General features: G+C 38.3%; 1 protein-coding gene across 3 annotated transcripts in view; it reads left to right on the top strand.

The window, feature by feature from the left end:
• Positions 1 to 25,494, top strand: part of Wls (Wnt ligand secretion mediator) — a 133,370-nt gene that overhangs the window by 40,446 nt on the left and 67,430 nt on the right. For all 3 annotated transcript variants that reach the window (XM_055614303.1, XM_055614304.1, XM_055614302.1), the window contains exon 2: positions 782 to 1,054. In XM_055614303.1, coding sequence (XP_055470278.1) covers positions 782 to 1,054 — 273 coding nt within the window. The remainder of the gene's footprint in view (positions 1 to 781; positions 1,055 to 25,494) is intronic.

The raw sequence follows: 25,494 nt of genomic DNA, 5'->3' as shown, positions 1-25,494 counted from the left end.
GTGCTGCCATCTTGGCCTCCCGTTCCCTCTAGGAGGATTTTAGGTAAATGTTTTAAACTTCCAAATGATATTTTGCAATTTTATTATTATACTCATATAATTGTTTTGTAACAAAACAGTGCTTTCATATTATATTTTTTAAATTTGATTTTCTCTCTTGATAAGCATGGGTAATATTTTAGTTTGTTTGAGAAGTATTACCATTTGAATGTCCATCTTCAGACAGATCCCAATCTAAGGGGTTCTAAGGTCAGCATACTTCCTTTTGTACCTCAAAGACAGTGGTTATAAATGATAGAACTAAGAGATACCTTGGAAGTTAACCAGCTGGTTTCTTAAATGAGAGTCCTGAAACTAGATGCAACTGAAACTGAAGCACAGATGCAACTAACTGAAGTTTGTCTACCAAGTCTAAAATGTAGTATCTGAATTCAGAGACTGGTCTGTGCAGCGCTCCTCATTCAATCCCCAAGCTCTTGGAGCAAGCACATTGGAATTTTATAACAAAGATTTGAATGAAGGTGGTAACTGAATTATATTGTTTATAAGTGTGTAGTCTAATTAACTGGAAATACAATGGTAAGGCTTGTAGAGATACTTTTGTGGTCCTCTAGGGGTGACAGGAGGATCCCTCACTTGGATTTGGAGGATCTCAGAGAGCAATTGCTCCTCAGCTGTAGATGGCAGTGTACAAATGGAAGGCAGAACTGAAAAGAGCATTAGCTACAAGTGGCCACTTCAGTAGATTATTTTCTAAAATAAGAAAACACTCTCTTTTCAGCTCCAGCACCAACGACAGCAGTGCCCTACATGTCGATAAAATGTGTGGATGTCCGTAAAAACCACCATAAGACAAGATGGCTGGTGCCTTGGGGACCAAACAAGTGTGACAAGATCCGTGACATCGAGGAAGCAATTCCAAGGGAAATTGAAGCCAATGACATTGTATTTTCTGTACACATTCCACTCCCTTCTATGGAGATGAGCCCATGGTTCCAGTTCATGCTATTTATCCTGCAGTTAGACATCGCTTTCAAGCTGAACAACCAAATCAGTAAGTACCCCAATTGATTTGGTCATCTCTGGGAATTTCCTTCTTAAGAATGCTAATGATGATACTTAGTTATTAACTGTTTGCTGTTTCCTATGTACTTTCTGAACATCTGAATCAACCCATTTAATTTTTCCAAATCCCTTGAGGCAAATATCCCTATTATTTCATTTTACATATAGATTACTTGGGTCCTGGTGAGGTTGCCCACAGTCATACCTCAGATTGGAAAGGTTTGAGTCTAAACCTTAAAGATGCCCCAGCTATTAATCTCCGTCTCCCAGTACTAAAAGAGAGCTTACCCCAGGAGAGTGAGGTCCTTTGTGTTTAAGTGCTTTTCCCCACTCCTATGGAGTGAGGCTGTGGCCTTGGGAAAAGAGTCTTAGTGGAATGGGACTGCTAGTTCAGGAGTATCCATGATCCCACTAAACCAATTTGTTTCTTTAATTTAATTCATTAAGTTTTTCATCTCATCTGGTTGCACCTGGGGATAGGATAGAGAATCTTTGATTAAGGAGTTTTTGTTTGTTTTTTGTTGTTGTTTTGCTTTTCTGAAACAGGATCAAGAACATGAGGAATAAGCATAAACATACTGAAGATAGCTTTGTCTGGGGCCTGTTCTTGTAATAAAGCACTTTTTTTTAAGCTTAACTTTTTATGTTAATAATAAATATAATTTTAATTATATTAATGTTACTCTGTCCAGGAATTGGAGCATCCTGGATTTTTGACATTTTATTTGAAATGAGCAAATAGAATATTCTAAGATTCTTTTTTAGGATGCAACATTCTTTTCCTCATGTATTCAGTCTATTACCCGTGATTTCAAATTTGAGTGCCTGTGGCAGATGTGGTTCTTTAGCTGCATGTGCAAATACACAAAGAAAAACTTTCCTTAAGGGACTTATGATTAGGTGAAAATGACAAACAAGTAACCAACCATGACAATATGGTAATATGATGTAACACTGGATTCTGTACCAGGGTATGCATAGGAGTCTGTGAGAGTACCAAGGAAAGCTTTATTTAGAGTGAAGCAAGCAAATAGTATGAATGCAAGTTTTGTAAATAAGAGTGATGAGCTCTTTAGGTGATTATCAAAGAGAAATAGGTCTGGTAAAACTTGGAGTTAAATGTAAAAGTAAGCAAACATTTTAGAGACTAGCATTAGCCTTAAACCTTACCTGTAATATTCAGAGGAGTTTTCAATATTCGTAGTGTCTTGCCTGTTGACTTCCTCACTCTTTCATTGGTTGAACAATGCATTCATTAACTGATTAATTTAAAATTTATTAAGTTGTATCTATGTTTTAAGTACTGAATACCAAGAATATATGTTTGCACAAGACTTGGTTCTTATAAGAAGACTGAGGAGAGGGTATCTGCAAAGCAGATCTAAAGCCACAAATAGGATAGACTGTGTATTTAATGAGAATGTACAGTGTGATATAAGACTTTGGAAAGACACAGTTTGCTATGAGGTGAGTTAAACTGTTTTTCCAATTTAAAAAAAATTGGGGTTTAGTACTCCTAGAATTTCAACAATACATTTAGGAAAAGATATTTAAAGAAGTGACACAGGAGGATGAAGTAGGTAGATGCCTTGATTCACAGATGTTTGGATAGAGCGGTCAAAGACACAATATTCTGTTATCTAGGCTGTCTGCTTGTGGTTCATTTCAGGAGTAATCTAATATCTCTTAGGCAGATTCCTACCTCCGATCTCTGTCTTACTTAGAAAAAGGAAAATATTTACTCTGTAATAACTTAAAACAATTGCTGTCCACTCTTAGTATCTAGGCTAGATAACAAATCATCCAAAATTTAACAACTTAAATTAAAGCATCATTTCTTATTTCTCCATTTGTGTGTGTGTGTGTCAGAAATCCAAGCCCAACTTAGCCACAAAATCCCTGGTTCAGGTCTTTCAAGTCTGCCTACAGCTCATCAGAAGATTTTGAGGCTGCATTGGGGGATGGTGTTCAACTAATGTGGTTGGCTAGCTCTTGTCTCTTCCCATGTGAGCATCTCAAGCTGCCTTACAACACTATAGTTAGCTTTCTTAGAGACAGCCACACGACAAACATGGGCCAAAGGCCAATCCAACTTCTAAGTGGTATTCTATTACTTCTGATACCTTCTGCTGGCTAGATTCAAATGTGTAAGTTCAGCCCAAACTCAGGAGACTCACTGAAGACCATCGTATGTCTCCTGAATGCACTTTCCAGAGGAGCCAAGATTACATTTAAAACATGTTTCTATTTAAATTTTGTTTGTTTGTTTTGTGTATATGTCACACAAAATAAGTGCACACAGTGTGCTTATACCCATAAGCACACAGTGTGTGGGATTTGGTTCTCTTCTTTCCTGATATGGATCCTAGGGGTTCAACTCTGGTCAGTGGGCTGGGTGGCAGGTGTCTTTACCTGTTGATCCATTTTACTGTTCCCTGCATTCATATTTATGTTCAGATGAGTAGTATAATAGAATGTTTATAAGAATGGGCATAAATTCTCTTGAGATAGATTTAAATCTCTGAATTATTTTTTTATTTTCAAAAATTAAATCACTTAATGCTTGTGTGTATATACATGTGCATATATGTGAACTTGTGGGTACATTCATACATTCATGTGTGGAGGTTAGAGAACAATTTTCAAGTGACAGTTCTCCCATTCCACTGTGGGTTCTGGGGATAGAATTCAGGTCATAAGGCTTATGCAGCGTCTTAGTTATTGTTCTATTGTTGTGAAGAGAAACCAGGGCTAAGGTAAGTTTTTTTTAAAATATTTTTATCTATTCATTTTACATACTGATCATAGCACCCTACCTCCTCTCCTCCCAGTCCTACTTGACCTCCTTGTTTCCCCTATCACTCCTCCCCTACTCTTCAGAGAAGAGGAGCCCTCCTACCCCACCTACCCCAGCATATCAAATTGCATCAACATTGAGCCTTAAGGCAAATCTTAAACAAACAAACAAAACAAAACATTTAAGTCCGGTATGATGGCACAAGCCTTTAATCTTAGTTCCTGAAAGGCAGAGGCAGGAAAATCCGAGTTTAAGGACAGCCTGGTCTACAGAATGACTTCCAGGACAGCCAGAGTTATACAGAGAAAACCTGTCTAAAAAAACCATTTGATTGAAAGTTTGCTTACAGTTTTAGAAGGTTAATTCATGATCATCATGATGGTAAGCAGACAGACATGATGCTGGAGCAGTAGATAAAAACTCACATTGATCCTATGTGTAGGCAACAGATAGATAGAGAAACATTGGGCCTGGCATGGGCTTTTGAACCCTCAAAGCCCATCTGTAGAGACATACTTCCTCCAACAAATCTACACCTACTCCAACAAGGCCACACTTCATAATCCTTTCTAAACAGACCCACTAACTAGGAACCTAAACATTCAAACATGAGCCTATGGTGGCAATTCTCACTTAAACCACCACATACAGCAAGTACTTTTACTTGCTGCCTTCAAGCACCATTTCTTTAAAGTTCTTCAATGTTGAACAATTTATAAAACCTCTATGAGCCACTTTTTTATGTGAAATTTTTTAATAAAAATACCTAATTAACCAAGTCCTTATGAAGAATAAGTTTGGGTAATGTTCTTAGGATGTAGCAATTTTTTCAAAATAAAAAAAATAAATCAAAGTAACTTTCTTATTCCTGAAATTCAGCCCATTTTTCTTTCTCCCACTACATCTTGGCTAGTAGAATTACGTTTTTACAAGATAATTTTATCATTTAATCTTAATCATTTTCTTGTGTGAAATATTTTAATGACTAACAAATATTATTTAACAATTCAGAGTTATTTCCATTCTATTTCAAAGCTTTTTTGCTGCCTTATTTTTTATTGTTGACATGCATATATTATCCACATTCTCATATTCTGTAAACACACCTAGAGATTGCTTCTCTTAACATCTTTGCTCTTGCTGATGATTCCTCCTCTAACTTTTCGTCCTCCTCCCCACCCCTTGCCCTTCTTCTTTATCATTCTGAGAAGAGAGCCCTAGGACTTCATGCATACTATACATACACATATTTTACCACTGGAACACACATAAGTCTCAGCATCTGCTTTGATATCCTGCTGGATAGAGCCTTTCAGAGGCCCTCTGTGGCAGGCTTCTGTCCTGTTCCCTGTTTTCTCCTTTTTCTGATGTCCCTCCTCTTTGCCTTTCTGAATGGGGATTGAGCGTTTTAGCCACAGTCCTCCTTCTTGATTAGTTTCTTTAAGTGTAAAGATTTTAGTAGGTTTATCCTATATTACATGTCTAATATTCATTTATGAGTGAAGCTCACCCTTTCTCTTTCTGAACTCTGGCTGCTTGGTTTAACTCAACTGTTTTAGTTCAAATTCTACTCTAAGCTGACTGGTTCAGTCTGGCTTCTCTTAGCTTCTCACTGAATTGCTCTGCTTGGAAAACATGCCTCTAAACTCCACAAACTGAACTGCACTGAGTATACAACTGAATAGAACTAAAAGGAACTGTATGAACTCAACTGCATTCAACTGAACTGCACCAAACTCAGCTCCCAAACTGCACTGTACTGTGTCCACATAGCTCTCCCCTCTCTCCCTGCACTGCTCTTACGTAGCGCCTCCCTTTCATGTCAGTTTTCGTGATAATGGGACATATGCTATCTCTGACTCATTCTGTCAAAACTTTCTCTGTTCCATCACTTTGTCTGCTCCTCAATTAGACATCATTGTTTGGGATTAAAAGTGTATATTCTATATTCCAGCCAGAGGGATTAAAGGTATGTGGTGTTTCTGTGTTCCAGCAAGGTCACACAGATCTAGAAGGGTCTTTGGATGTGATCCCTTGTCAGACCAGCCATGTTGCTGGACTAACATTTTTCTACAGAGGAGCTTCTTGTTGAAAAACGTACTCATTCCTCAAGATATTCCAATTGTTACATGACCCTAGATATGTCCCAGGTATTTTCTCCTTCCCTTCACAAATGTAGTTTATCTTCCCTGAATTTCATTATTGGCAGAGGACTGTCCACTCTGTCAACTTAGCACAACTGAATTATTTTCTGTGGCTCCAAGGTAGATCAGTTTTCTGTTTGTGATTGTGTTTATATTTGTTAAGCTGTAGCTTTGTGAGTAGGCAACTGTGAGTGAAAATGTCTTTTGGATCAGATCAGTCACCTGTTACAAAAATGGATATCAAAAAACTGATGGAGTTGTTTGCCCCTTTCCACTTCAAGACAACACTTTTATTATTCATCAACATTTCAATAACCAGCAACACTAATTAGAGTTGGAACTACCTAAATTGTGCTTGGATGATTAAATTATGGCTGAGATGTTTACAACTGACTAAAAGGGTGATGCATTGGTAGGGATAACAGCTTGTTGCCATAGCAGATACTGTTTGTTGTAATGCTTAGCTTTTTTAGTGCATGGATCTTTTTATCAGGTGGTGAGAAAATCCAGATCATTTGATACTCTGCCTTTTGTGTTTTATAAAATGCCTGACCTATAATTGGTTTCATTTTAAACATTAAAGTTATTAAATAAAATAAATCACAGATGCTGGTAAGTTTATGTGAAGTTTTGGAAGTTGATAATACATTTCTAAATTTTATTCCACTGAATTTATAAAAGTTTTTAAGTAAATACATGAATACAACTGTCTCCATCTGTATAATGTTACCTGTATGTATCTCAATGATCTCAGGCTGATAACTTGGTATTGGTATTGAGTAACCAATTGAAGCATTCATCTCTGGGGAAGATAATTCCGTCTAATCTCAACACTCCCTATTTGCCAGTAGTTTTTTTGTCTACCATTGAGATTTAGGCAGCCATGTTAGTGAGACTTCATAGATGTAACCTCTTTGATATTATTAGGAGATGCCACAATCTCACAGCAAAATCCTATTCCTCTGGGTCTCACAATCTTTCTGTCCCATCTTCTGCAAATGTGTTGGGACTAGGAACTATGCCATCTCTTATTCTCTACATTTTGATCTGTTTTCAGTAATAGTCTCCATATGTTGCAAAGAGAAGTTCCTATGATAAAAGGTAAGAATGACACTTACCTGTAGGTATAAGGATACACACTTAGAATGTTAGGAATTCTGCTGGTTTAGTAAAATAAAAGATGTAGGTTCTCCTTCTAGATCTATGACTTCACTAGTCTAGAGTAGTTGGCAAGGTTTCTAATACCAGGTATGGTTACCCTCTTGTTGAGTAGGTCTTAGTCCAATTAGAGTACTGTTGCTTACCACCAAGGCATGCATGCCACTATTGTATCATTAGGGTTAACATTCCATGCTGGTCATTGTTTTGGTTAATGTCATGCTTGAGTAAAACTGTTGATTGCTTTCCGTACTTGGAAGCTTGCACGGCACTTTCTCTTATCATAAAGGCTAATCCTTAGGGAGGAGGATTTCAGGTCAGGTCCACTGGGTCCTGTTTCTGAAATGCATGGTGTCTTCAGCAGTAGAGTCTTACCTTCTACTTCAGGGAGTCAACCAAGAGCAACAGCAATAGGACATAATGTTTTGGGAATCTTTTGTACATTGTTGACCAGTAATTAACAAGGGGATTTCTCATGACTGGTGCTGGTATTTTGCATCTTGGGGGAGCATAGCAACACATTTTTTGAGAAAATAATCTTAGAATATTATTACTGTAGTATTCAGCGTTTTCTAAAGGAGCAGAACTAAGAATACACACACACACACAGAGAGAGAGAGAGAGAGAGAGAGAGAGAGAGAGAGAGAGAGAGAGGAGAGAATATTTAAAAAGGATTTATTAGATTGGTTTACAAAATGTGATAGCTATCTCATATTGGAAAGGCTGAGAGCCCAGTATTTCTTTATCTAAGAGGCTGGATGTCTTAGCACTCTGAAACTAGTACTAATGGCCTAGAGGATTCTTGGAGAGCTGTTGGTGTTCAGTCTATTTTGGAATTCCAAAAAAGTTGGTACTAATATTGATGAAGGTATGTTGTAGCAACAGAATAGAGGGACTTAGCAGCAAGAGTGAGGAAAACCAAGCAAAACACTATGACCTTTTATCTGAACTACCACTATCACTAGGTTCAGATTTTAGGGTAAATCTTTATTCTTCAAATAATCTGTTAAGAAAATACCTCACAGAATGCCCAGAAACGTGGTTTTTAGTTGATTCCTGATACAGTCAACTTGATAACCCAGATTAACCATCACAATACCCAATGAATTCTTGAGTAAGATGATATCATCTAATATTTTAAGAAAGGATTGCACGTCTGTTACAGAAAACTAGGGACATATAAAGTGAAAGAATTGGATAAGCTAAAGTAAATAAATGAATAGACTCAAATGATCTAAAAGCATGAGGAATAAATTTTAGAAAGAAGAAAGTCAAGATATGAGCTAAGTGTTGACCATTGGCAATAGTAGTGTCTTAACTCTCTGATGTCTTCGGAGAGAAGGGTCCATAAAAGCATTTCAGTGGGGCAAAGGATTCCATCTGCATAAATAACTAAAACTGATATGATGGGAGAGACGAGACAAGACCAGAATCACAACCATTCTTCAAGAACAATAAAAAAATCAATGCAATAGTCCCCCTTTCCTAATTTTCACTTCTGCTTCCTTTCAAAAGAGGCCATCTTTGAACACATTTTCTATATTTTATAGGAAACATTTCTAGTTAGATAGCTTTTAAATATGCAAGGATTTTTGAGGTTATGTTTTGTGTTTATGAACCTGTCATAATCAGAGTGCATATAAGCAGAAGTAAACTTTCAAGTTCTCTGTGATCTATTTTATTACCCACTCCTTCCCCCAAACTAAAAAAAGACTTAAAACAAATCAGCTAGATCTTAAAGATTTAAACTGAATTGTTTACAATACTGAGTAAAAAATAGGAAATCTGCCAGTATAGGATATAAGTTAATAGGGTAATGCTTCTCTATTGGTATTGAACTATATGCTCCCTCCAAACTAAGCCCAGTACTTAGATTTTACTAGCACAAATAAGTATAACTGATTCAGAATAGAAAGTAAATAAAATCATGAGAGAAGAGTATTTTTTTTTTTTTTTAGTTTTCTTTCCATTGTGGAAATTGTCAGTCATATTTGTACAGACAAGGATTTCTTTGAAATTAACCATTGGGTATATGTTTGTACTATTAAGAAAGTAGCTTTGTTTTGTGTGAGTGTAATCAGTAGGCACATTCCAAGATTTTTTTAAATTACAGATTAAGCATCATTCATAAAAATTCAAAATCTTAAATATTATAAAATCTAAAACCTTATTGAGTGCCAACATGATGCTATAAGTAGAGAATTTCTCATGTAACCTCATGTAACAAATTATAGTCAAAACATAGGACAGCTAAATATTTGTGTAAAATTTTAGGATATGTGTGTATAAAATGCATGATTTTCATTTTAGAATTGTTTTTTATCTTTAAGACATCTCATTACATATATTAAAATATTGGAAAATATTAAAGAAAAAAGAAATTCAGGCATTTTTGATTTGAAGTATCTTGGTTAAGGAATATTCAATTGCATTGTTTATACTTTGATATATCTGTTCTCTCACATTTTCTTCTACTACCCATTGACTTGCTGGTCAGTTTTACAGTGTACAGATTGGTATCAACTATGAGTGATTTATAATTATATATTATACTATATATAATAATACTGTATTATTTATAATTATGATTATTTAACAGTAACCATCTTTTTGTAGACTTTGAGCACCTACTCTATGAGTAAAATTCAAGAACAAACACAACTTCTTCATATTCAATTCAGATGCTAGATAGGTCATATGTTCTTTTATTTTTTAGTATCTCAGTTATTTTAATGAGTATTTATATAACCTTTTCAGCTTTTGAAAGTTTTCATACAGTTTCAGAAACAAAGATTATACAAATTACATAAAACAAATTATGTATGATTAAATAAGCTAATATAGATAATGATTTGATATATATCAAATATGTATATATATATATATTCTAACACTGGGTATGATTAATTTTTTGTACATTAAAGCCACCTAGAATCTGCTCTTAGACAATTGGACACTACAGAAATTTTAGGCGTGGTACCAACTGATCAATATGTTCTGTAAGTATACAAAGATGCAATATATCTTGAATAATCAACTGAGAGTTTCTGCATCTTTGTATACCTATAGAACATATTGTAGGTCGTATGTTCTTATAAGCATTTTTGGTATAAGGATTTGTGGCTTTGGTTTTCAGGTCAATGTTTGATCTAATAAATTTAGTTTAATTTACTAAACTAAAGATAAAGATATTTTAACTTTTAACAGATAAAGAAACTTTTAACTCTGTCATACTTGACAACTGTCCATGCAGCTGGCTGGGTCTAGAGCAGAATCTCCTCAATGTACAGCAACAGTATGGACTGCCTGGCACTTGGCCTCAAGTATGTCAATAAGTCTGTCATAAGACAGTGGCCTTTTATTATTTTTGGACAAAAGTTGTATTGCCTGATCTGAACTGTTATGTCTGCAGTGTTTTTTAAAAAATCCCTCAGTCTATAGTTTAGGGAGAAAACTGAGGTTGAATCTAGACGAGGTGCAGGGATGGGCCTGTTCATAGTCTTACAGCTCTGGGTCACCCACATGTCATTTTCTTATCTGAGCTTAGAATATAAATGAGGAGATTCTGTTTGTAGATATAGCACATTTTTTTTTAAACTTACTTATATAAATATTGAAAGTAATAGAGCAGACAACATCGCAGGTTGAGTAATGGGTCTCTATATAGGGAAAGTATCTTGGTACTTCTATCTCCTCTTTCAATTTTGGGTCATGATGTCAGTTATATATGCTCTCTATTCATGAAATATAACACGAGGCTCCTTCAAAGGAAAGTTAAAGGTGAAAAAAAATCTTTGATAAGAATTCTGGGTTCTTGATATTGAAAAAAGAACAAGCCACCCATACCCTAAAACTCAAAACCCAAACTAAACATTCCACCAACATCTATTTTCTATCTACATACTAAAGGTAGAAATCATTTTGAATTTCTCTTTACTTTTATGAGTTAGCAGTAATAATGTCAGTAGAAGGGTACCAGTAATTATTTCTTTCCTTTTATTGAAAATTTATTTTTTTTCTCATACGATATATTCTAATTGCAGTTTCACCTCTCTCTCCTTCCAGTTACTCCCTATCTGCCCTCCCATCCAGATTCACTCCCTTTCTGTTTCTCATTATAAAATAACAGGCTTCTAAGAGACAATAACAAAATAAAATATGATAAGGTAAGACAAAGGCCATTACATCAAAGTAGGACAAGGCAAACCAACAAAAGGAAAAGAGTCCCAAGAAAAGCCACAAGAATCAGACCAACACTTAGAACTCCTGTAAAAACACTAAACTGAAAGCCAATTAAACACAAAGGATCTAGTTCAGACTGGTGTTTCAGAGAGTCCATATGAGCTTTACTCAGTTGATTTAGAGGGCCTTGTTCTCCTGGGGTCCTCTGTCCCCTCTGGTTCTTTTTTCTTTCTTTTTTTAAATTTTATTTATTTATTTTTAATATTAGTTACAGTTTATTAACTTTGTATCCCAGCTGTATTACACTCCCTCATTCCCTCCCAATTCCATCCTACCCACTCATCTCCTCCCTACCCCATTCTAAGTCCACTGATAGGGGAGGACCTCCTCCCCTTTCATCTGACCCTGGTTTATCAGGTATCTTCAGAAATGGCTGCAAAGTCCTCCTCTGTGGCCTATCAGGGCTGCTCCTTGGAGGGAAGGGGTCAAAGAGGCAGCCATTGAGTTCATGTCAGAAATAGTTCCTGTTCTCCTTACTAGGGTACCCACTTGGATACTGAGCTGCCATGGGCTCCATCCAAGCAGGGGTTCTAGGTTATATCCATATATGGTCCTTGGTTGGAGAAACAGTCTCTTAAAAGACCCCTGTGCCCAGATATATTTGGTCCTTGTGGAGCTCCTGTTCTCTCCAGGTCATACTTACTAACTCCCCCTTCTTTCATATGATTCCCTGCACTCTGTTTAGGTTTAGTTATGAGTTTTAGTATCTGCTTTGATACACTGCTAGGTCTTTCAGAGGCCCTTTGTGGTAGGCTCCTATCCTGTTACTTGTTTTTAAGATTTATTTATTTATTATTTAGTATTCTGCATGTGTGCTAGAGGAAGGCACCAGATGTCATTATAGATGATTGTGAACCAACATGTGGTTGCTGGGAATTGAACTCAGGACCTTTGTAAGAACAGTAAGTGCTCTTAACCTCTGAGCCATCTCTATAACCCCCATACATAAACCTTTTTATTTTTTGCATACTGATCTTTTTATTTAATTTAAAATTTATTACAATATATTCACATTGTATCCCAGCTGTAGCCCCTTCCTCATCCCCACCTAATCCTGCCCTCCCTCCCTCTTCTCCTCCCATGTCCCTCCCCTAGTCCACTGATAGGGAGGTCCTCCTCCCCTTCCTTCTGACCCACCTATCAAGTCTCATCAGGACTGGCTGCATAGTTTTCCTCTGTGGCCTGGTAAAGCTGTCCCCTCCCCCTCTTCAGGGGTAGGTGATCAAAGAGCCAGTCACTGAGTTCATGTCAGAGTCAGCCCCTGTTCCCTTTACTAGAGAACCCACTTGGAGACTGAGCTGCCATGGGCTACATCTGTGCAGGTGTTCTAAGTTATCTCTATGAATGGTCCTTGGTTGGAATATCAGTCTCAGAAAAGACCCCTGGGCCCAGATATCTTGGTTCTGTTGCTCTCCTTGTGGTGCTGCTGTTCCCTCCAGGTCTTTCTATCTTCCCGTTCTTTCATAAGATTCCCTGCACTCTGCCCAAAGTTTGGCTATGAGTCTCAGCATCTGCTTTAATACCCTGCTGGGTAGTCTTTCAGAGTCCCTCTGTGGTAGGCTCCTGTCCTTAGTTTTCTGCCTGCATGTGTACCTGCACACTGGAAGAGGGCACCAGATCTCAGTATGGGTGTTTATGAGCCACCATGTGGTTACTGGGAATTGAATTCAAAACTTTCGGAAGAAAAGCCAGTATTCTTAACCTCTGAGTCATCTCTCCAGCCCCATCCCCTCTTGTTCTTTTTTTTTTTTTTTAAGATTTATTATTTATACAACATTCTGCCTGCATACCAGATGTTATGATCCACCATGTGTTTGCTGGGGATTAAACTCAGGAACTTTGGAAGAACAGTGAGTGTTCTTAACCTCTGAGCCATCCCTCCAGGCCCCCATCTGGTTCTTAAATTCTTTCTGCCTCCTCTTTCTAGCTGTTTCCTTAGCTCTGAGGGGAAGGATTTAATGGAGACATCCCACTTAGAGCAGAGTGTTCCAACATCTCTCTCTCTCTCTCTCTCTGTGTGTGTGTGTGTGTGTAATATCTGTACTTGTTCCTGTGTGCTGCAGGAGGAAGCTTCTCTGATGATGGCTGAATAGGTCACTGACCTATGAGTATAGCAAAATATCATTAGGAGTCAGTTTATCACCACTTTTTTTTTTTTTTTTTTTAAGACTAGTAGTATTTGGTTTTACACTAGTTCTCTGGAGATGAGTTTTTAGTAATTCTTTAAAGGAATGATTTTCTGTTTTTAAAATTGTTTGCTACAATTTGTTTATTCAAGTAATTGTCCAGTGAGCTTCTCTTATTTTTCTGACCTTTTGGTAGGAGGAAGTTAAGACAAGGTCTTACTCTAACCCAGGCTGTGAAGAAACTCTGTACCCGATGCTACTCTTGACCTCACAGAAATATCACTGGCACATGACTAGTGAGTTCTATGATTACAGTCATGATCTAACAAGTCTAGAAGGATACTGTTTTATTTGTGGAATGTCTTTGTGCCAGACTTCCTGATGACAGTCTTTGTTGTCAACAATTGGCTTCAATTTTATACTCTCCCCTTACAGGACTTGTTTAAATTTCCTCTCTGAGTTTTCACTACCACAAATGACTGAATAATTTGTCAAATGATTAACTACAGATGACTAAATTAAGGAAGGGTCCTTGACTCATGGGCAATGAATCAAAGTATCTCTTGAAAGAAATTTGAACCTAGGAGTTCTATGTTTCCCTCCATGATAATTTAATCTAGAAAGTCCTGAGGGCCATCCATGCAACCAATGACCATGTGACAGTGGAACAAACAAACTTGCCTGACAGAAGAAGACAATCAGATGGAGAAGAAAGTTCAGATCTGTATTTATGATAAGCGATAAGGTTATTCTACTCTGAACATTTTTTGCTCCTGATTCCTGTTTTTTTTTCAGCTTGTGACACCTTTATTATCTTAAAATATTCTTATAGTTTTGTAGGTATATGCTTATGCTACTATAGTATAGTATTATGTGTGTGTATCTATCTATGTATATATTTGTTATAGGCTATGAAGATAGTTATCAAGTACGTGTGTGTATGTGTGTGTGTGTGTGTATGTGTGTGTGTGTGCACAGAAAATAGTTTTTAGGCTAGTATATAAACAGTCCCAGAGTTGTATTTTTTATATGATGGTAGAGCTTTAACAGTGTAGATTTTGAAGCCCCTGTCCTAACTTCATTTATTCACTCACACACTCACTAAGTCATTTATTAACATTTCATGTGCTGACATTTTGCTTAGAGGTTAAGGAAAAAGATAAATTTTTACCCCTCATAATATGATTGCAAAAATTCTATCTGCCCTTTTGTATTTATTCTGTCCTGTAAGACTGAACTCTTTACACCAAGTGACTATAGTATACATATGTAACTATGGTCTAATCAGCACCATGGATCAAGTATAGTTAAAGTGATTAGATGTCCACAGTCTAACTCAAAAAGGAGAGGTAAAACAAAACTAAAATAACATCAATGTGTTTTCAATACCACCCGAGGTAATTTGTAAACAGAGAAAGAGAAGAGATTAAGTAAGAAAGATAAGGCAATTTTTCAGTTTAGTCTTGAAGAATGGACCTTTCAAAGAGATGACCGATTGATGATTTTATAAATAAGGCAAAGTAACCAGTCCAGAAGTTATCTGTTTTGCCTTTGAAGTAGAAGTACTGGGATTGCTGCAGTGCTGGAGTGTTTCAGGCCAGAGTGTTCAAACTTCTCTTGGATATGCCCCTCAAAAATTATTTGACTTTTAGCAAGTAAGTCTAAAAAACTCCTATGTCTTTGCTATATAGTAAAAATAATAACACTATTTTTATAGGACTATTAGAATTAAACTATATAATTCACAGAGAGCTTTTATAATGCATAAATATTCAGTGAAGAGTGTAATTGTTTTGAGTGTAGTGGCACATGCTAGTAATTCTAACACTTGAGTCAGAGACAGATGGATCTCTGTAAATTCAAGGCCAGCTTGGTCTAGATGGTGAGTCCCAGTATAGCCAAAGCTACATAGTGAGGCCCTGTCTTGAAAACAAAACAAAATATAAGTCATTCTTTTTTTTTTAAGATTTTATTTATTATGTTCTGTGTTCTGCCTGCATGTATGCCTGCACACCAGAAGAGGGTAACAGATCTCATTACAGATGGTTGTTTCTGGCAATTGAACTCAGGACCTCTGGAAGAGCACTTAACTTCTAAGCTATCTCTCCAGCCCTTCATTTTTCTTTTCTTTTTCTTTTATTTTCCTTTCTTTTTCTTTTTAAAGTCATTATTCTTGAACTTATTAAGAGACATTTGATCTCTGGGAAGAACTTTGAAGCCAACAAACATACTGGCTACAGATCTTTCTTATGTCTTATAACATTAATTGCTAACATAAGCCAAGGACTTTAATCTTAGGAAGTAAACATGCTTAGGCCTATTCATGCACTTAATATTCATATTTTAATTCCAGTCATGAAGCTTATTCATGAAAGTCAGAGTTCCCAAGATGGGAACCTCAAATCTATAGTATTTGAATACCAAATTGTGTGTTGATCATCAGCTACGTCTTTGGAGAACACCATAAATTATGAAGCCTGGGAAATTTTCAGCAGCCTTAGGAGAATGTATAAAAAGTACACGAGTTGATTGTATTTAACTGTAGACATAATAACATGTACACTGTGGTGTATAAGACATGAATTAGCAAATGTTCCTTTGAGTATTTTTTTTTGTTTTTTTTTTTTTTTTTTAGATTGAGGGAAGAAATGTTTCTTAATACATTTCTTATGTATGCTCAACCCTTGATGTTCAAGGTTAAATCTCTGCTCTCCTCTATGAAGCCATTACCAGAGGACAAGGTTTAATACTCTTACAAACTAAAGTTATGAAATTAAAGTGATTTTTTTCCAGAGTCCCCTCGTTTGCAGGTGAAGAAATCATAACTATGGTCCATATTTTTCTACCAAGAAGTGCTGTCATGACTCCTAATGACATACTGCTATTCCTATAGAACAGTGCATCTCCAAACCCTCATCAGAGAAGCTTTGCAAAGTAGCTAACAACTAATACAGAAACTTCTAGTAGGTTAACATGCAGTGAATAAAGACCGTGGAGTGTTAACCCTAAAAGAGATGTATATATTATACATCTTCCCCAAGACTCAGGGAACTTCAGGGAAGGGGGGCACGCAGAAAGATTTTAAAAGCTAGAGGTTGGTAATGACTTCAAGAAAATAGTGTTTTCTGAATGCAGCAGTTACACATATGAACTCACAACTATTTTAACAGCATGCATAAGAATTGTGCAAACTCAAGCCAGACATTATTCTAGCATGGAGTAGGGGAGGTGAGCACAAAATTCCACCACTATTTGAAGAGCTATTGACATTTGATCACTGCTGAGAGGATAAGGCCATATGAGAAAAAGAGTGTTGCAGGGTATTTGATCCCATTGTGAACCCCAAAATTGTGGACTGTAAAACACTGTTTCTTGTTTGGTGTGGTTGAGCCCTATCACAAACCTTTAATCCAAGAACTTTCTGTTTATTGTAAACAGATGACTATGGTGTGGTTCACCCAGCCTTAGCACACATCTTTAATCCAAGAGCTTTCTGTACACAGGATTTAATAAAGTTAACCATAGATCAAAAGGTGGAACAAGAAGCCAGCTGACAGAGATTGAAGAGTAGGGGATACTTTGAGTTGAGGGGTATTTAAAATAGCTTTTGACTTTAGCTCTTTGGCTTAGGCTTAGGCTTTAGCTCTCTAGCTTTTTGGACCTTTGGGGCTTTGAGCTAGGAAGCCTTTGGTCTTGTGGTTTTTGGCCTTTTCCTCTTGGGCTGTCAGCTGAGCTAATGAGCCTTTTGGTTTTTTTCCATCAGGACCTGAGCTACGAAGGAAGGTAAGGAGGTCTACAAGGAAAGCACCAGAACCAAAAAATTTGAACACAGGGGTCTTTCCTGAGACTCATACTCCAACCAAGGACTATGCAGAGAGATAACCTAGAACCCCTGCACAGATGTAGCCCATGGCAGTTCAGTGTCCAAGTGGCTTCCATAGTAAAGGGAAGAGGGACTCTGACATGAATTGATTGGCCTGCTCTTTGATCACCTCCCCCTGAGGGGGGAGCAGCCTTACCAGACCACCGAGGATGACAATGCAGCCACTCCTGATGAGATCTGATAGACTAAGATCAGAAGGAAGGAGAGGAGGATTCCCCTATCAGTGGACTTGGGGAGGGACATGCATGAAGAAGGGGGAGGGAGGGTGGGATTGGGAAGGGAGGAAGGAGGGATTTATGGGGGGATACAAAGTGAATAAAGTATAATTAATAAAAGTTAAAAAAAAAAAAGAATCTCATGTTCTACCAACTGAGCTAGCCAGGCTCTTGGTATGGGACAGAGAAAAAGGAAAAAGTAAGGAATTATTGCCACTCATTTCAAACATAATGTTTTGGTTTTCATTTGACTCTCTAATTTTTAAGGTACAAATATTATCTCAAAATATATAAAATTATTATGTATATAAAAACTTTCTGTCATGATACTAGTAGTCATACAGAGTATTAACTAATTATAGAAATAAGCTTCATCTAGCTTCCTGTACTTGTTACCAGGTTTTAGTCTGAAGCAAGTAATGAGAAACAAAGTTTATGTACCTCAGATACACTTAATAGGTTATGGTCATTAAATCTTTTTGAGATCTGTTGAATATGGCATTTAAAATGTTTAGGTTTTCTACCACTCTTTTTTTATTTTTTATTTTATTAATTACACTTTATTTCCAAATAAGATTTTTCCTCCCATAAGCCTCTCCCTCCTCTCCTCCCGATCCCACCCTCCCTCCCCCTTCTTCACGAATGCCCCTCCCCAAGTCCACTGATAGGGGAGGTCCTCCTCTCCTTCCTTCTGATCTTAGTCTATCAGATCACATCAGAAGTGGCTGCATTGTCATCTTCTGTGGCCTGGTAAGACTGCTCTCCCCTCAGGGGGAGGTGATCAAAGAGCAGGCCAATCAGATTGTGTCGGAGGCAGTCCCTCTTCCCTTTACTATGTAACCCACTTAGACACTAAACTGCCATGGGCTACATCTGTGCAGGGGTTCTAGGTTATCTCCATGCCTGGTACTTGGTTGGAGTATGGGTCTCTGGGAAGACCCCTGTGTTCAAATTTTCTGGTTCTGTTGCTCTCCTTTTGGAGTTCCTGTCCTCTCCATAACCTACTATTTCCCACTTTTTACATAAGATTCCATGCACTCTGCCCAACAGTTGGCCATAAAGTCTCAGCATCTGCTTTGATAGTTTGCAGGGCAGAGTCTTTCAGAGGCCCTCTGTGGCAGGTTCCTAGGTTGTTTCCTGTTTTCTTCTTCTTCTGATGTCCATCCTCTTTGCCTTTCGGGATGGGGATTGAGCGTTTTATTCAGGGTCCTCTCTCTTGATTAGTTTCTTTAGCTGTACAGATTTTAGTAGGTTTATCCTATAAGTCTATATGAGTGAGTATATACCGTGTGTGTCTTTCTGCTTCTGGGACAACTCACTCAGGATGATCCTTTCCAGGTTCCACCATTTACCTGCAAATTTCATGATTTCCTTATTTTTCATTGCTGAGTAATACTCCATTGTGTAGATGTACCACAATTTCTGCATTCATTCTTCAGTTGAGGGGCATCTGGGCTGTTTCCAGCTTCTGGCTATTACAAATAAAGCTGCTACAAACATGGTTGAGAAAATGTCCTTATTGTGTACTTGAGCCTCTTTTGGGTATATGCCTAGGAGTGGTATGGCTGGATCTTGAGGAAGCACTATTCCTGTTTGTCTGAGAAAGCGCCAAATTGATTTCCAGAGTGGTTGTACAAGTTTACATTCCCACCAGCAGTGGAGAAGGGTTCCCCTTTCTCCACAACCTCTCCAACATGTATTGTCACTTGAGTTTTTCATCTTGGCCATTGTGATGAGTGTAAGGTAGGAAAATAGAGTAGTTTATTTAGACAAAATGGAAAAATGTTACAGGATATTTGATCCCACTGTGACCCCCAAAATTGTGAACTGAAAAAAAACAAAAGAGAGGTGTGGGGAGTCATCTTTCTTTAATGACATGATTCCAGGTAGGTGGACCATACTATAGGGCATGATCCATCCCGAAATTAGTTTGGCAAATGCAAGCTGGACTCAAGGTGGGAGAGGAGGGAGAAAACTCAAAATTGAGTGTGTATAGAGTTGAGGCTGAAATGGTGGATTTAGGAGGACTGGGGGTTATACTCAAAATACATTGTATAATATTTCCTAAAAATTAATAAAATATTTTTAAAATAAAACACTGCCAATAGGGGAGGTCAGACTAGGGGAGGGGCATAGGTGAAGAAGAGGGAAGGAAGGTGGGATTGGGAGAAGATGAGGGAGGGGACCACAGCTGGGATATAAATTGAATAAATTTTAATAAATCAAAATAATAAAAAAAACCACACTGCAAATAATAGTAAATTTGTCTATAAGGTTATAGAAAAAGTCTATTGAATATAAAAGATAAACTTCTGAAAGACGGCAGAGCTCTTCAGTGAGTTACCAATGTGTCATATTTGACTAAAAAATTGGGAATTTAATCATGGAAAAATTAAAAATTACATATGTAATGTAGAACTTAAATGTAGATCCAAAATTAGAGACCCACTTGTCCTTTAATTAGACAGTAGCTGGAGACTGCATTTCTTCTTCTCTGTCTGGATCTCTCGCTTGGTGGTACTCCTGACAGGAAGCTACCTGTGAACTTTCTAATGGGAGAAGTCACCAAGCTGAGCTAGGCTGGCTTCAGAGGCAAGTGGAAACACTCTCTCTGCTTTTCAACTGCAGACACAGCCCAGCTGAGTGACTCAGATTCCAAAGGATGCTCGTTAATTGTGGATCTTAGTCACAGAGGATAAAGATAAGAGGAGAGACAGGCTGGTTTTTTCCACAATTAAATGCTGCCTCTCAGACTCCTCTATTGGTAGGAATCTGAAGGTCAGGAACCTCCAGCTGTATTATTTTTCCCCTAGTTACCTGCTGTCATTCGAGGGAATGAAGAAAAGGTAAGTTGGAAAGAAAATCTTGTTCTGATAGTGTTTTAGATTTTTGCCCTCATGAAATATTAGAACAAGAAAGTACGTTAGTAATTATATGAGGCAAAGTCAGAATTTATTGAGAGAATACCATATGTAAAGTTAAGTCATACCATATGACTCAGCTGGACTTGGAATGTGGATTGAGGCCTTCCTAGTGTATGGAACAGGCTTCCTAATTTCCTTATTGTGCAACTCAGTGACATAATGAGAAATAAGTTGTTTTTTGGAGCCTGGCAAAAGTGGGCTTATATTGTGTGTCCTTCCCACCATAACAGGCCTCATTCGCTTCACTTTGAGATTATAAATGGGTTATTCTATCTGTCTGATCTCTGTGTGGATGAAGATGTTTAAATATGTAATAAGAACTCAAAGAATATGAGTTTTAAAGAATTAGTGTTTCCTTTTCAAACATAATACTGACCTTATAATAAAACACATTTCTGAGAGCTCTTCAATTCATTATCAGAAATTGTTCCCTCCTAAGAAGTGAGGAAGGAGAGCTGACTAATAAGACTGATAAAAGAAGAATCACTATCTACTGGAAACAGAAATTGGTTCCACCTATAGAAAAAAAAAAAACTTGTCTTTTTCCTGTCACCCTCTGGATAAAAGAGTTGAGCTTGATCTAAAACAGCGAGTAATACAGCATTTACCTCCCTTTCTTAGGAGTGGGCAAGAGGCTGATTATGTGAAATGGTCAAGAAGAAAAAGAAGAAGAAGAAGAAAAAGCAAAAAACAAAAAAACACCAGACTCTACTTGCTTCAGAAGTAATATGAACACAAATGATTGTGAACAATGGGAAGGCATGGAAGCACAGGGCTCTAGAAGGAATGCTCATCAGGACTCTATGCTCAGTGTAGTTCAGAGAAGTATGGAGGTCTGCACAGCGCAACCACCCACACAAATATAAGGGTGCTGCTATCACCTGCAAGGCAAGAAAGGCAAGGAAGAAGCATTCTTGGAGTGCAGAGCAGAAGGGCAAATCTACATTCTTGGTGGCTTTTATTTAGGGAATAGTAACTGACATCTTTGAGGCTCTACCAATGATCACATTTGTGTTTTGTTCTTTTCTCTTAATGGAACAAGCATATGTCTTCTACACTTTCTTTGCAATGTTATGAATCTGTCCATCTCCAGGAAAACTGGGTAGCAGCAGAATATTTTTCTATTGTCATCAGGGCTCAGCTTAGGGAATGTGTGGCTGGCTGATCAAGAGGGGATGGCCTTATCTGCAAAGAGAATTCTGAATCCTAAGTGCAATAATTTCCTACATTCACAGTATAAAGCAAATATTCTGTGCGAGTAACACTGGCTTGGCTCCAGCAATAACACAGCTATTGAAATAGCTTAGTCACCGGGGCGATGGAGGCAATGTGGTGAGAGAATGCTAGGGTACAGTGAGCTGACATTTAGCTGGCTAGCGGGGACTCTGAGAGCCAGAACAGATCTGTGGGAGAACTATGGAGAGGCTGTTCCCCGCCCACAGGCATCCCCTTGTTTCTTTTGAAGCTGAGCCATAATCCCTTCCCGGGCAGGGTGCCCGAGGAAGAAAACTGAAACTGAACGTATTTTATGACTGATGGAAGGGAAAGAACTCATTCCATCTTTCTAGACACCTGGTTTCTCTCTCTTACAATGACCTTTTGTTTGTGTATTTGTTTGTTTGGTTTTTGTTTTTTAAATGCCTCAGGCTAGTTTGAATGTAATGTGTAATTTATATCTAGTATGTGTATGGGGAGTGATATCCTGCACTTATAAAACAAAACCCTCAAGTAGCTCTTTAGTTTTTACTTTCAAGTAACACATGGAAAAAAAAAATCAAATGGGAAAGCCCCAACCCTTCTGACTGGTCTTGCCTGGATCCCTATAGCAAGTGCATCTGCTAGAGCTTTATCCTGAAGTTCTGTGGACAGATAAAATGATAAAATACTTGTTGTTCACAATGGACTTTGGGAAGGCCTGATGAATTGCAGTACAGCTACCCTGCTGTTCTTTCAACCTTTGAACAGCTGACCTTCATGTTTTTTTGTTTTTTTTTTCTCTTTATCCTAGGCTTCTTTTGCACTGTTTGTTTTGGAAGTTGTTGAGTTAAATTAGCCATCTCTTTCCTTTCCTGGTTACTGTATGAGAATGCAGCTGTCAGTCTGGGAGCACTGCTATTGTCTATTTTTAAATTCAGTGTGAATAAAGCACTGCCAGAGAGAGAGATAGAGAGAGAGAAAGAGAGACTGATTTTTACCAACAAATCAGCTATTATGAGTTGTCCCAGGGAAAAAGCAAAAGGTAGCCACTGTGTTCTTCTATCTCTCAGTTGTCAGGTTTGTCTTCTCTTGGCATAAATGTTGATTTTGGTCAGATAGGATAAAGTGTGACTACATTTTCCAGTATTTGCCCACTTGGATGGTTCTATTTTTCTATAGATTTGTTATGAAAAAGAAATTACTATAATTGAGTTCAAGTCTTTACAAATTATTTTTCTTTAGATGTTTTTTGTGGCATGCAATCACATTAAATAAACTGAGAGCTATGAAATACAATGGGCTGTGATTTTTCTCTCTATAGAGCTTTCTAACCAGCATCCTATGTTCCTTAATCTAGGACTGCTTTTTATGTAGCTGCTAAGAGTGCTTCAATATCTTTCTAAGTGGAAAACCATGATATTCAGTATAGCATGGACCCTTAGTCATCAGACTCTTCCTGCTGCTTAGCCCTCTATCTTTCCAGTCACTCTTGTATTCCCTCCACATTGAATTAGTTTCTTTCTCTGACCATTCAGTGTTCTTTTAATGCTTACATGGATTTTTAGATGTACAGCTTTCTTTATCTGCGGTTGCTTCTACCCCATCAACTATCATCCTGTGGTTAGTATATAGATACCACTTTGAATGAGCTGACTCTGAAAGTCACATTCTGTGCTCCATTGCTTAATCCACTGTGCTAAAATGCTTTGAGCTACCTGTATACATAGGGTTGTTTCTACTGAAGTGCTCAATTTTCCCAACTTATTGTGAACAATTTGAGGGCAATGATTTTGCCTTAAGCATTTTTAAAATTTTAATTAATTTATTCACTTTATATCCCAGCCGTAGCCCCTTCCCTACTTTCCGGGTCCCACCCTCTCTCCCTCTTCCTCCATACCACCTCCCCTATTTCTCAGATAAGGGGAGCCCCCCTACCAACCCACTCCTTCTCGTTAAGTTAAATCAGGTCCCCTGTGGCCTGGTGAAGCAACCCCACCAGGGAGGAGTGATAGGAAAGCAGGCAAAACGGTCCATGTCAGAGACAGCCTCCTGCTTCCCTTACTAGGGAGTAACACATGAAATCTGAACTGCCTATCTGCCACATCCTGTGTAGGGGGTCCAGGTCCAGTCTATACATGGTCCTTGGTTGGTGCTACAGTCTCAGCAAGGCCCTCTGGGCCTGGAGTTGGCTCTGTTGGTCTTTTTGTGTAGCTCCTGGCACCTCCTTCTCCCCACTTTTTCACAAGATTCCCTACACTTCACCCAATGTTTGGCTGTGAGTCTCAGCATCTGTTTAGATCCGCTGCTGGGTGGAGCCTGTCAGAGGACAGTTATGTTAGGCTCCCATCTGCAACCAAAGGAGAATATTGTTAATAGTGTCAGGAATTAGTTCTTTCCCATGGGGTAGGTCTCAGGTTGGGCCAAGCATTTGTTAGACATTCCCTTAATCTTTGCTCTATCCTTATCCCTGTACAACTTGTAGACAGGGTATATTTTGGGTTTTTGTGAGTGGGATGGTAATTGCCTCCCTCCAACTAGTAGTCCTGTCTAGTTAGAGGGTATCCTCTTCAGTCTCCATGACCCCTGTTACTAGGAATTTCAGCTAGAGTCACCCCCATATTCTTCCAGAAGCTTACCCTGTCTTACTCCGGCTTGTGATAGAGATACCCCTGCCTATGCAGGATACCTTGTGCCTGGTATCCAGGAGGTGTCCTCTGGGAGGTGGAAGGAGTCTGGGCTCTGGATTCTGGAGCCTTGCATTTCTGGAACTCAGTAGGCCCTCTTCTCCCTCCTCCACTCCCTTGGTCTCTCTAGGTCTAGTCTCCACTCTCATTTCTCTCTGCACTCCCTCTCCTACCTTGTTCCCTCTCTTCAGCCACTTCAGCTTTCTATTTTATTTCTCCTTCTACGTGAGATTTAAGCATCCTCACTTGGGTCCTCTTTATTAATTATCTTCTTTGGGTCTGTAAATTCTAGTATGTCTATCCTGTACTATATGACTTAAATCTGCTTATAAGTGAGTACATATAATGTGTGTCTTTCTGGGTCTAGGTTTCCTCATTCAGGATGACCTTTTCTAGTTCTATCCATTTGCCTGAAAATTTGGTGATATTCTTGTTTTTAGTAGTTGTGTAGTATTCCATTGTGTAAAGTTACTTTATCCATTCTTTGGTAGAGGGACATCTAGGTTATTTCCAAATTCTGCCTATTACAAGTAAAGCTGCTATGAACATAGTTAAGTAAATGTCTTTGGCATGAGCAGCTGGGAGAGCTGTCTAGGCCCCCTCCTTTCTCCAGGGAAACACCAACAGTCAGCCACTTGGTCACCCTGCAGACACTATGCTCCTGGTATTCAGACTCTACTGGGTGCCACAATCTTGGAACCGGGACCCTATATGTTCCTATTGTCCAGCCGGTTGCCACAGGGGAACTGGTAGAACTGTGCACTGGAAGCTGGGACCCTGTGCCTGGTACTCAGGAAGTGTCCTCGGAGAGGTGAAAGGAGTCTGGGGTCTGGAGGCTGGAGCCTTGCATTTCTGGAACTCAGGACTTGTGTTCAAGTAGGGAGAAGGTGCCAGGTGCTGGAATCCTAGTGTGACTCTTGGACGCGGGAGTCATCCATGGAGGTGGGGATGGGGCTGGAACTGTGTGTCCCTAGCTACTGGGGTACCTCGTCTCTTCCAGGAATCACAGATGTTGGCATTTTGTAGTCAGCAGCTAGGTATGTCCTGGGGGCGACTTTC

The sequence above is a fragment of the Psammomys obesus genome, unplaced genomic scaffold (genome assembly GCF_907164565.1).
Source record: "Psammomys obesus unplaced genomic scaffold, mPsaObe1.curated_primary_1811, whole genome shotgun sequence".
NCBI lineage: Eukaryota > Metazoa > Chordata > Mammalia > Rodentia > Muridae > Psammomys > Psammomys obesus.
This window is presented reverse-complemented; position numbering and strand designations above follow the sequence as displayed.